Genomic DNA, 12,674 nt, shown 5'->3' on the forward strand with positions numbered 1-12,674 from the left:
AGACCTCTTATGGCAAAGAAAAGATCTGATCTTTTTTATGCCAGATTAAATTTTGAGAGACCTTTCCAGCAATAACCAGACTATATAGGCGATTTAAGGAATTTTGATTGCAACAAACAAAGAGGCTAGAATATTACAACTGAGACTTGTTTTTTGGTCTTTTGGTCTTATTCCTTCATCTCTCAGAGCTTTTAATATCGGGACAAATCGCTGCTGTAGTGATATTGATCATGCACATTGATCAAAACTAAAGCAGCTGCCTTAAGGGTGCAATTTCATGGGTAATGTTGCATGTTTCCTTTATTTTTAAGAGTTGTGTTCTTTTTGTAAAACAAGGCAGAGGCAATACCATCAAGGAAATCAGAAAATTCTGAGGATTCATCTAATCTCTGGTATCTTGTATTTACACAACAATGGCAGTAATAGCATTGAAGCTGATGATCCCACAGATCAACCTTAAGGGAAATGTCTGTAAATGCTTGAGAGATGCTACTGTACATATGATTAAAATCAAAGAATTAAGATTTGAACATTTTGAGGCATTTTTTTATTTAAATTTTTTTTAAAAAGCTAAGAATCCCTACTGAACCATAGACTGGGGTTGCTGCATATGAGAACAACAGTTACGTCTGAGTGTAAATGCAGCAGAAATTAAAGCCTTATGTTTCTTTATGTATTTCTTGCAGGTCTGGAGTTTGCATACTCTGCAGCCCCCAAGTCCATGCAGAGTGCCATTATGGGTCTGTTCTTTTTCTTCTCTGGGATTGGCTCCTTCGTAGGATCTGGGCTCTTGGCCTTGGTGTCAATCAAAGCTATTGGATGGATGTCTTGTCATAAAGACTTTGGTAAGCAAATAAAACGTAGTACGGGTATGTTTTGTCACTTAATTAGTTTTTAAAGGTCCTTATTCATTATTGACAGTATTATCGCTCTGTATTTTCTTCCCTAATAAGTGGCAAAACAACTATTTTTTCTGTTACTTACTAAGCAGTGAACTGTATTGAAAATGGCCTTTGTTTTTACCACAGATAAGTATCTGTGTGTCAAATACTGAATATTAGTGCAGGTGAAGATCAGATGATTACAAAGAAAAAAACATTTATGATATAAAAGTCCATGATTTTTAACAAAAATAGTTAATAATACTATTAAAGTGCTAAAGTGCATTCAATCAGATCTTGTAATTGTAACTGTAATGAATTGCTTATAATAAGTTACTGTTTATATGAATATAAACATGAATTTGTCTTCATAATAGTGTTTATTATGCTGTATACAATTGCACATTCATTTAAAAACTGTCCTAAGAGCAGGACATGGACAAGTACTGTATGTTGTTAGGGGGTGTGCATGTTTCCCTGCATGTTTTTCAATGCTAAATATGTTTCTAGATCTTTATATAATAAGCACATCAGCAGGATATCCAATTACGTAGTTAAATTAACAAGGTAACATTTTTTTAAAATGTAAACTTTGACATTAGAAGAAAATTTAGTTGTCCTTGCCAAAATGTCTTATGAAGCTGCTTTGAGGTGTGAGATTAATCCCTGAGAAAATGGAATCCACTTTTTATTCAAATACAGTTTTATTTTTTTGTCATCAAGATCCTTAATTGCTTTTTGCTCTAATACTGCTTTACCACAGTCAATTAAGGGACGCACCTGGTGAGTCCTTAAACGATCCACAAATCAACGCTTGTCAGCATCGCTGAGCTAATATACCAAATTGCCTGTCTTTGAGGAAAATAAATGTGCCGCTATTTACATGCTGACTGAAGTGGAACACTAACATCCCTCTAAACCTAGATAGGCAACAATCCTTTTTAATAAAAATTCCATCAGCTTGGCTTGTCCACTTTTTTAACTTGTTTGTTAAAATAAGTTGGTTTTGGGGTCACCTTCTTGAGGCTGTGCAAATGAAAAGGAGCTACAGTACTGCCACTTACTGTAACTTTAATATTTATGTGGGTTATAGAGTGTCATCACGTTCTTTAAGGAAAAACAATCGGAGTGAATTGAAGTGAGGAAGACGTAGATTGACATACAGTGCCTGCATAACATACAGATAGAAGCTAGGGCCTCAGTATTAATGGATTTTAATGCAGTGAGGTTTAATGTAAAAAAAAGTGTTTTAGGTTGCCCAAAAATAAACATGAGAGTGCAGGGGATTGATTTGTGAATATATCATACCAGGACTGAGAGATGACTTATTTATCCTGAAACAATTCCTTGTGGTAATAGTACAGTATGTAAGTGTTACTTACTTTGGCAACTTGGTCAGAAGTGAATTGCCAGTGCAAGTTCACTCTAAAAAATTTGTATCAACTAGCTGTGTATGTGTAAAGCAGAAAGCAGAATTTTAATATTAAATGAAAATCTGTTCTTCATATTAAGGTGTCCTTTTATTTTCTAATTGGCTGTAGTTGGTGATTACTATATTTAGTTTTTATTGAAGATGTGGTTTTCATGTAAATATGAAAGTAGGAAAATGTATATATAGCCTTGTCTCACCATGGGGATAACTCTTATTAAATCTTATAAATCAATCAATCTACAACATTTTTGACAAAGGAAAGGCTATTAGAATAATCCATCTACATCTCAGCATAGTGGACCAGTCAAAGGCCACACTTAAACATTTGGCAAAATTTTATTGTACCAATATAAGGATAATGCTTATTTTGCTGCTATGCCACTGTTCCAGTTAAATCGAGATCTGTTTAATAAATTAGTGAGTGGCATTGTTACATGCAGAGGGTGCCAGTAAATACAATTGCATATCAGTGGGTTTTAGAAGTGTTGAATAGTTTTGATGACCCATCATGACTCCAAAAAACAAAACAAAGATGTCTTTTGATTTATACACCACTTAATGAGTGTGTAAATTAGATTAAAAAACTTTTGCTTTTGCTATCCCCTTAAGAGCCTTTCCTTAGTAAATAGACTTGTCAAACTAACGACATAAGGTTTGCGTAAATCTGTCCAACTGAAAGAAATAAATTGTCTGTTGCTGGCACAAGATGGATTTGTTCATTTCTGGTGTGAGGGTTGTGCTTCAGCTCCATACCCAGATGCATTTTATTATGAGGCTTGGTTAATAGGGTTGAGCTGTAAATTGTTTATACACAAACACCTAATAGCTCATTAATACAGTGTGTAGATGGGTTCTGAGGTACATTTTGATGATGTAAGCACTGGAAAGCTTGGGATAGCTTAATAAATCCATCCTTTATCTTGCACAAAGAGTTGTTGTTTATCAGGCATCATTTCATTGTGTTTAGCAACTGCTGGAGATGGTAATGATAGATGTTAAAGGAAATCAGAATTCTAAAAAAAGTTAAAAGAATTACTTAAAAGCAGACATGTACCATACTGTGAACAGGTCACTAACATGCCATAAGGTGAATTTGAAATGAGCAATAGTTTCAACCTAAAGTTATGATTAATTGACAGGTTTCTGTTTACTTTACAAATTTATAGCTGATATTTATGATATACGTTTTCTTTAGTATACATTATTCCAGTTAATGGTACCTCAGCTTCTCAAGAAGTCTACCCGGTTCTAGAACACCAACAGCAGCATGAGCTAACGGAAATACACCAGCCAATTAAATAATTTGCTGAGAGCTTGATAGTTTGGTATTGCATTGGCCCAGTCACTCAGGGCGTGATAAAAATCAGTGTCCACTATAGGGTCCTCATTTCATCATGACACAACTGTAGAACTAATTTTCTTTATTTGTCTCTTTATTTCTTTAACTGCAGCAGTCCTGTATTGCCCTTGCCAACCAAATGAAAAGTTTGAATTTTTATAAATTTCAGTTTGGTAGAAGCTGCTTTTCCTAATTCCCATCTGCTTGCATTGCGGCAACATTCATTATGTCGGTTGCAGCTTGTTTTCTTTGTTTACTGTGTTCTTTTAAGGAACCTGTGGGCCTTATGTTATTTAGCTCTAATGATAGAAGCATGCGAAAGCAGGTGTTTGAGTCGCTGATTTCATTTCGGTTAGTGGGCATGTGGAACATCCTACCCAGCGACGTTGTTGAGGCCTGTACCCTAGCTTCTTTCAAAAAACAACTGGATAAGATCAGTTATCTAGTGACTACCAAACAGGCAGATAGGCAGACTAGCCTCCTGTTTGTAACCTTATGGCAGTAGACACTAAAATGTCAGTGCTGTAATGGGTGTAAAGGAGATTCTGTGGACCATAGATTTCACAAAAGTTTATTTTCCTTGTACAAAAAGATTAGGTTAATCCTGAGCCCTTACTTAAGCTTAAGTTGGTAGGACCACTGCATTGCAAATATTTGAATGATCAGCAACTAAAATCGATGCATTCCATCTTAAAATTTTTTTAGGTATATTTGTACTGTGTGTAATAGACTATCATTACATACAGCACTATATAGTTTCATGTTATAATGGAAAAACACAACCCAATGAAAGTATCAACAACAGGAGGGGTATTTCAAAGTGCTTCATCAGTTTGAACTCTGGTAGTTTTAGACATAGTTAACAAGTCTATAATTAAATCTTTATCTTAATAATAAAATCTTTACTTTGATTAAATTCTGTAGAGTGGAGACTTGACTAAAAGAGGTCCTTTAATCATTCTTGTAGTAAAACTGAATGATTAAATTTGCCTAGGTAAGTTAATACATAAACGACCAATCCATTTTTGTAGCATTCTTTAAAATTGCAGAGTGGTGGCAGTCTATTTGTGATTATCTCACTTAAAATTTCTTATACTATTGCAGGTTACTCATCCATTAGAGTCAGAAATAAATGTATTGTACAGTTTATCAAATGCTGTTGAAAAGTGTTAGTGGTCTGAACTCTGCTTTGATATTTAGGTCTCCGTTTTTGTCTTTTGTATCAGTTAATAATCGACAGTTGTTATAAGCATCATGTCTTATTTACTGTGGCTAGACAACATACAGTATGACACCCTTATTGGCAAAGAAGATAATTTCTTAAAGGATTTGTCAGTCACCTGTATGCTGTAATTGGTATAATTACTTTCCATGAAAATTAAGATAAACTAACTTTAGTAAATTATTGCATTATGTTCCACATTTCAGCAAAGGTGGGACTGATCAGAAAAAAGGAACAAGAAGAAACTATTTCTGAGAACTACTGTATTTCTTATTCTAATTTGTTCTGTCCTCAAAACCAAAAAAATAAGCAGTTTCTAAAGCTAAAATCTTCAGTAGATGAGTAGAATCAAAGCATACATGGTCTTTTCTCCCGAATCTTGCCATGATTATTTTCCTTATGTTTTGCATTTTAAAAATCATGAAGCCACCAAGACTGCTTCCAATTATTTAATTCTCCGTTACCTCTGATAATACGTCTAATGCAGTCTAGCAGACAGCAGAGCAGCGCAGTAGGGAGCAGCCTCTACAGCAGTATTGTAATAAATGAATTCTCGTCATGAAATCTCATAATAGCTCTGACACAGTTCAAGGTAAGGGGACATAAATGAAGAAAATAAAGGATTTGCTACACTCAATTTCTGTTTAAGATAATAGTCTGGAGTATCGATTGATTTGCAGTTTTCTTCTCCTACTCAGCATTTGTTTCTAGAATACCTGTCAAATATTTATGGGGTTCATTATTGGTTTTAGTGCTAGACCTTGTTTTGTCTTTTGCTTCCCTAATTACCCTGCCTTTAAAGTGCCTGAAAGCCAAATGAGGCCTGAATGGGATGGGAGGCAGACAGATCAAATTAAAATGTCATTAAGAAATTGAAGAGGTGCACAATTTTTAAATTGAATTCATAATAGTGGATGTATAGGGTTTTGCATTTGTAATTAAATTATTTCAATCCTTCATACAAAGTTATAGTATTGAGTAGAGAATGAGAGTTTTACAGTGCAGAAAGACCACATCAGTTACAGAATTGCTTCTTTCTTTTTTGTGTATTAATTTTATTCATATCCAGTCTCATTGACAAAGAATGCTTAAATATTTTAATTATTAAGACAGCAGTAATGTTGGCCCCATACTGTTTTCTGACTGTGTAGCAGTTAGAAGAAATTATCGATTTGAAATACAACCAGGCACGCAGCATGTTTATTTTCTCCCTGCTGCGTGTATTGTTTTAATTTCACATGAATTATTCAGAGGAAGGGGGAAGTCTGAGACTTTCTCTTTCGTCTCTCACTTAAAGCTTAAACATCCCCTAACTCGAAAAAGAGGATGTGTGACTATAAGGGGATAATCATCACATTAAAAAGGCCACTCTAGACTTTCAGATTGTTTTGGGTTTGTTTTTTTGCCGTTGTTGTTAATTTTTAACTGATGCATTTTATTCTGACACGCCAGCAGAAAGTTTATTTTTCTTTCAGTTTGATTGAAATAGTTTTACAGGCAAAATGTTGTCTTTAAAACTATTTCAGACTCAAATTATCCTGAAAGGAATGGTGTTCTTTCTGAATAGATTGCTCTGAATACTTCTAATGATGATCATCATCATTTATGCAGAGCTGAAGTATGTATCCATTCATTTCTGATACCATGTTGATTACATATCTTTCTAAAGGGTCTCTAGAAGACCAAACCTACATATGTGCCTAGTGGCTATTAATTAAATCAGCAGTTTGCATTTTTGATCAGAAATATTGATTTGATCAATTTAAATGTGCAGAGAGCTGTACACTTACAGTTTCTGTTTCTCTGTCAAAAGACAGGTACTGATTGAAGACTTGCTACAAATGTAAAACGCAAAATGCTCATTCACCAGTGAATAATTTCTTGATTTGAGCATCACAGTTTCGCACTGCAGGTGCAAGCATACAGCATACAGTATACTTTCTATAGTGTCTGTTTTTGAGAACTGCAGGGAGTAAGTCACTGACAGCTGTTTGTGATCAGATTTCTATTTAAGACTTGCTTTTTGTCTGTTAACCCGTTAATGTCTTAATGTTCTTCATTTGTCTTTCTGTTCTCTTAACATTATCTGCTGTTATTATCAAACGTCTGGGGCCCTGGGTATGTATGTTATGCCGTTATTTTCATCCCAGCAGTTATTCTGCAAAAATATGACTTAATCGAAAGTACTGTGGTCAGTGACTGGAGGAAGATCAGTTGTCATAAAGTTTTTGTAAAATACTGAAAATTGTTTGCTGAAGCCACCTACCATTATTTATTCAGTGGTACCTGCGTCTTTTGGTCAAGTGCCAAACATGAGTGTCATCCTGCTACTGTATTAGTTATTAACCAGGATTGTTGTTTTTTTTCTTTTGCTCTTCAGTCCATGATTTAATTGACAGCTCTTCTGAAATACTGAAGCTAATTTCTCTTATCGCACAATTCCTTCAAACTGGAATTAAAGGGCATCCCTCGTGTCTTTCCGCAAGTAAGCATTGGGGTATAATCTGAATCTGACTAGTACCAAACCAGTGACGCAGTACATTGGTGTATAGTTCCCTGCAGTTGTGCAGATGGCTATCTGCGTCTGTGTATGAATATATTTCCCTGTTCCCACCTAAAATTTATCGCCTGCTGTGAAAAATTGTGCTTCATGTTGTTTCAATTTGCAAGACGGAGAGAATGCCATTACAACCAGAAAACAGAAATCCTTATTCTAGCTTTATGTGCAGACAAGAAGAAAAAGTGTCTATTTTTTAAGATGCAAATTGAATCTTCACTGCTGAGCTTTGGCATTCCTTCCCCCATCAAGATAAAATGTTATGACCGTCATATTTGTTACTTTCAATAGAAAAAGTGGCAATTTTCTAACACGACAGATGCAATGAATTTTTAGAGGTAACTCTACAACGTCTGTTTTATGTGTTTATTTTCTGAAGGAAACATAAGTCAAGGAATGAACTACTCAAGGACCTTTCAAACAGCCCTTAAAAGAATGTACATAAAGCTTGTGTGAAAGAGTTATTTATGTGTCAGTTTATGCAATACTTTTTTTAATTCCAAAAACTATTGTTCTGCTCTAGATCCTTATTTAATTTTCTTTAATATAAATTTGGGAATACAGTAGGTTGTTGTACAGTATTCGTAACTGTGCTGATTTTGATTTTTTTATTTTAATTTCGGTCTTTTTACTCTTAAGGGATTAAATGCATATGCTTTGAATGTTAGAATCCAATTAATTAAACTTTCTTTTAATACCTCATGCGCCTTATACGTTGATACCTCATATACTCATGCACAATGAAAACACATCTGTAGCTCACTGATTACATAAAACTGTCAACATCTTAAAAAGCTAGCAGATAGTGAGTGTTGTTGATTGAGTCATATTGTTCCATAAGGTAAAAACACTAAGCCTACGCTCACTTATGCAATTTTATAAAAATACCAGGTGCTCAATAATTGGTATTTGAATTAAACAAGGGCAAAACAAGTTGCCTGGTCCACTGAATTCATACAGTAGTCATCTTGTATATTCATATACAGTATATAAAATATCATAGAAATGACTGGGGGGCGGCACAGTCTCTTCTCTTTTCACCATTAAATAAACCTTTACTTGTTCCTTTGCCGCCTACGCATGCTGACGCAGCTCCCTGCTTGAACTATTTTAATTCATGGTTGATTGTGTCAAAAACATGTACTCATTTGTTAATCTGCCGTTAATCTGTTAACTGCTGTTTCGTTGATTATTCTGGAAGCTGTCCAATCAGCGATGTATTCTTTATAGTTTGATATCCAGTCTTATTTTCTTTTGTAATTTCATTTTTTTCACAGTTAGCTATTGAGTAATGTCTTGACAGTAACAATCTCATTCATATCAGAAGTTACTATACTCATGAAAAGAGCAAGGGAATGCTTTTCACAATCTGTCAATCACAAATTGTCCTTTTAATAATGAATTTAATTTCCACCTACTGTACATTAATATTAACTGCTTGAGTCTGTCTCATTTTAGACTTAACGCGAGTTTCCTAGTTTTCCTTCTAGTTTCCTAGTTGAAAACAAAGCAAAGACTAAGTCATGACTGTCCAGAACATAGAAATCAAAAAGGAAATTTTCATGCAAAGACCACAATCCAGTAATTCTTGCAGGTCTGCTTTGGAGGGCATGTGAGTTTTTCTGAAAATAGCAAGTGATTTGTCTACTTAAGAACCATTGAGAATTTGTGTTTTCTTTTCAAAATGATCTCTAAGTGACTTAAACATAACAGCTGCTCGAGCAGTCCAGAATACAATTGTTTCAAGAGATCGGAAATTAAGAACAAAATGTAAAATCTTCACAATTATGGCTCTCAAGGCAAGGGCTGCCTGACTGTGCACTTCACTATCGAAAAGTATACCAGTATTTTTGTTTTGGCTGTGCTTTTGAGTAAATACGGTAAGAACCTATTTAATGCAGAAATATTAAAAAGCTAGCCTATATATATTCAGCAAGGATTTGTTTTATGGATTCCATTTAGTTCTCTAGCTCTTTGCTGTCCCTACTTGGGAAAAGAAACTGTATAATTAGATGCCACTGTCTCTGAACCTGATATCCTTCAAACCATTCTTAGCCACCTCTTGGGTATAGCTTGGAGAAATGACACTCTCAGTGGACTTAAACCTTATCCAATTAAAAAGCCCAAAGCTTACCTTTTTTACTTCATGAAAAGAGCAAGACCAGAATAAAAGACATTATTTCTGTACTGCAACAGATTTTTTAAACCTTTTTTTTGTATGAGTGTATATATTTACAGTATATATGAGTTATAATGTATATTTCTGTGTGAGGCTGATTTAGCATAGAGCATACTATTATAAATTCATTTGACTTTGAAGAGTACCTGTGAATAGTTTTATCAGACTTAATGGTAATCCTTAGATGTTGACCATACTTGTTTATGACAATCTAAAAAAGAATATCTGTAAATTAATTCATAGTACCAATAGGTAGTAAGATGCTGCTTTTTAATTAGATAAGCTAAGATGCCCAAGTGGGAATGATTTCTTATGCTTCTGAAAGATGCTAATATTTTATTGCTTGGGTTACAAGTTGGGGATTAGGGCGACTGTCAACCTTTCCTTTCGTATGAAGCTCTTTATTGGGGAAAAAGATTTTGTTTAGAATTCTGTTCAAGGCGTCTGGTGATAAAATTCTTGAAATCATTCCAGTTGCCCTGCATGCTTCAAAAGTCAAAACCTTTCCAGTGGTGCAAGGAGGGAAAAATGCTAATGCTAATCCACAAATGAGTTATGTTGATAATATTGAATACCAGTGATAGATGGTGATCTCTGGCTGACTTGTTGGATTTTCCAGTGTGCCTGTTCTACAGTCTGTGAGCATTGATATCTTTCTGTCAGAAGCTGGTGACTTTGAGGGTTCAATGAGGGATCCAGGATCCACAAAAAACTTTGGAGGCAGGTCAAAGCTTTGCCATCTGCATTTCTAGTGAGCATCAGTTCTGTGTTTTTTTTTTTCCTTTAATAATTTGCTTTGGTTTTAACACAAGGATTACAGAAATAAAACATCTTTTTTTTAATCCTTCAAAGTGAGATGTTAGGCTTAGAGTGAAGAGAGCAACGAAAGCCCCAGCTCCAGGTTTTCCTTGCTTTCACTTTCCTCCAAGGAAGCAACAGCTCCCTTAATCCCAACGAAGAGCTCCCAGGTCTGTGCCACAGTTGAAAGCTGCGATTTTGGCATATGTCATATCTGATACTTCAGTTCTCCCATCACAGGCATTTGCTGGCCCCCTTCAGTGTGCTGTGAACCAAGGAGCCAGATGGCATTTTCATTTTTTCCTTTTTCTCTGAAAAGGAGCAGATCTGCAATACAATAGAAAAAGTGTTCCATTTTTAGCATGTCTACTTCAAGCTAAAGGGTATTGCATTTTTTTTTTTTTTTTATTGGGGATCCAAGTAATGGTTGCAGAAAAAACTTAGGGAAAGAACTGCCTCAAAGGCCTGTGGTCTAATGTGAAGTTGATAAATTGTTTTCATTGACTTTCAGATAGTAAAATGTTTTTTTTACTAATGTCTTTGCTTTTTCTTTTTTTTTCTCCAGGTAACATCAATGGTTGCTCTCTGCATTACTACTTTTTCTTGCTAGCGGGGATCCAAGGAGTCACCCTGTTGCTCTTCTTGATTGTGTCAGTGAAGTATGACAAGCAGAGAAACAGATCAGGTATACAAAGGCAAACCACTCCGTCTTCATGACCATAGGAGACACACTAGGAAGAAGGAGGAAATGCACTGCCCCCTCTAAATCTTCTCTGTTCATAGCTCCACTATTTTTTGCTTGATAGACAAATATCATTTTGCAGATTTTTTTTCTTCTATACAGTGCAGGTAACTGGTTCACTGTAAAGAAATTGTAAAAATTGCTTTTAAATGTACTTTTTGTAAAAAAAAAATGATTGATAAATAAAGCACTAAGATAAGCAGTATTAAGATGTTTCAGTCAAGCTGTTGTCATAAAGTGTAATGTAACAGTCAAGTCTAACAGTGAAAAGTTAGATATACTGTATACAGTAAGCTTATTTAAAATCAAATTAAGTTGTGATTTATAAAATTTCACTTACTGCTTTGAAACCAATCTTTCTTAAAAGGTTAAAGAAATTAGTTTTTTTCCCCAAAAAAGATTTAAAACAGGGTTTTGGAAAATGATTTTTGGTCTTTAATTGTTCCTTTGTGTCTTGTTGCGTGGTTATGGTTATCACCTGCACTGTTACTGATGTTTCATTTTCTTTTTGTACAGATGCAGTATTGTGAGAGTGGATTTAAAATATTTAGAGGGTTTTTAAATGGATTTTTATTGTTTTTGCTCTGCTTTTCATAACTGCCCTTCACTTGTTTATGTAAAGGCATCTAATTAGTTTACATCAGTATGGAGAACCTTAGCTCTGTTGTTATTTATTTTTACATTTGAATCTCATGTCTGTGGATTTGTGGATTGCATTTTCTTACTTTTCATGTTTGTCAGCTCATAGTTCAGAGTGGGGACTAGAATCAGTGCCAAGGGCATTTGAAACAAGTACCACTTGGCCTTCCCTTCTCACATCTATTGTGTTGTGTAAATAACATCAACTGGGAGCTCAGCTTAAACTGACAAGCTCATTTTTTTGTGACTTCTTGTATGTGGGCTCACCTCAGGTGAAAGGGGTAATAAACTCCTCTCCAGTACCATTTATTTATTATGCAGTGATGCCTATGGTTTACACACACAATCAGTAAATCTGTACTTCTATAAGTGCCTAGCTCATATAGATCACTGCACTGTTATCAAAAAATCTGTTTCATTAAAGTGTTATTTAAGTGAAACTCCCATTAATCCAAGGATGTGTGTAATGAATGACTCCTGATAAATGGGTGTTAAAGTAGCATTTATTTTTCAAGTTGTTGTTCCGTACTGTTGACGTGAAAATACAGCTGAAATGACCAGGTGTGGACAAAGAAGACCAATACAAAATGATGCCGTTACTGAATATACTGTATTCATTACTTTGTGAGGCCAGTTTAGTGAAGATGGCATCGTTTGAGTTGACATTGAATTAACGCACAGAAAGAACAATTTTGCTACAGTAACTAATTCTTAATCTCTCTTTAATCCTAACGTTGTTTACATGTGTACATATTAAAGAAAACTGATGTAAATGGGTGGATGGCTTTTATATTTTAAATTGCAATTCTCTACATGTATTATGTAAACCACTTATTTTTTGCTGGTTAAATGAATATGAATCCTGTGTTTCTGCACCAATATGGT

At 34.8% G+C, this 12,674-nt stretch overlaps 1 protein-coding gene across 2 annotated transcripts in view; it reads left to right on the forward strand.

Annotated features, from left to right (window-relative positions):
- Positions 1-11,820, forward strand: part of slc15a4 (solute carrier family 15 member 4) — a 35,958-nt gene extending 24,138 nt beyond the window's left edge. Inside the window, exons 8-10 of one of the 2 annotated variants that reach the window (XM_088935722.1) lie at positions 687-845; positions 10,974-11,093; positions 11,667-11,820. In XM_088935722.1, the coding sequence (XP_088791848.1) occupies positions 687-845; positions 10,974-11,093; positions 11,667-11,680 (293 nt within the window). In that variant the 3' untranslated portion in view covers positions 11,681-11,820. Of the gene's footprint in view, positions 1-686; positions 846-10,973; positions 11,253-11,666 lie in introns of those variants that run through there. The other variant, XM_088935721.1, reaches the window with a different exon arrangement.
- The last annotated feature ends 854 nt before the right edge of the window (positions 11,821-12,674 follow it).

This window comes from Atractosteus spatula, chromosome 17 (genome assembly GCF_055471065.1).
Source record: "Atractosteus spatula isolate fAtrSpa1 chromosome 17, fAtrSpa1.hap1, whole genome shotgun sequence".
Classification (NCBI taxonomy): Eukaryota; Metazoa; Chordata; class Actinopteri; order Semionotiformes; family Lepisosteidae; genus Atractosteus; species Atractosteus spatula.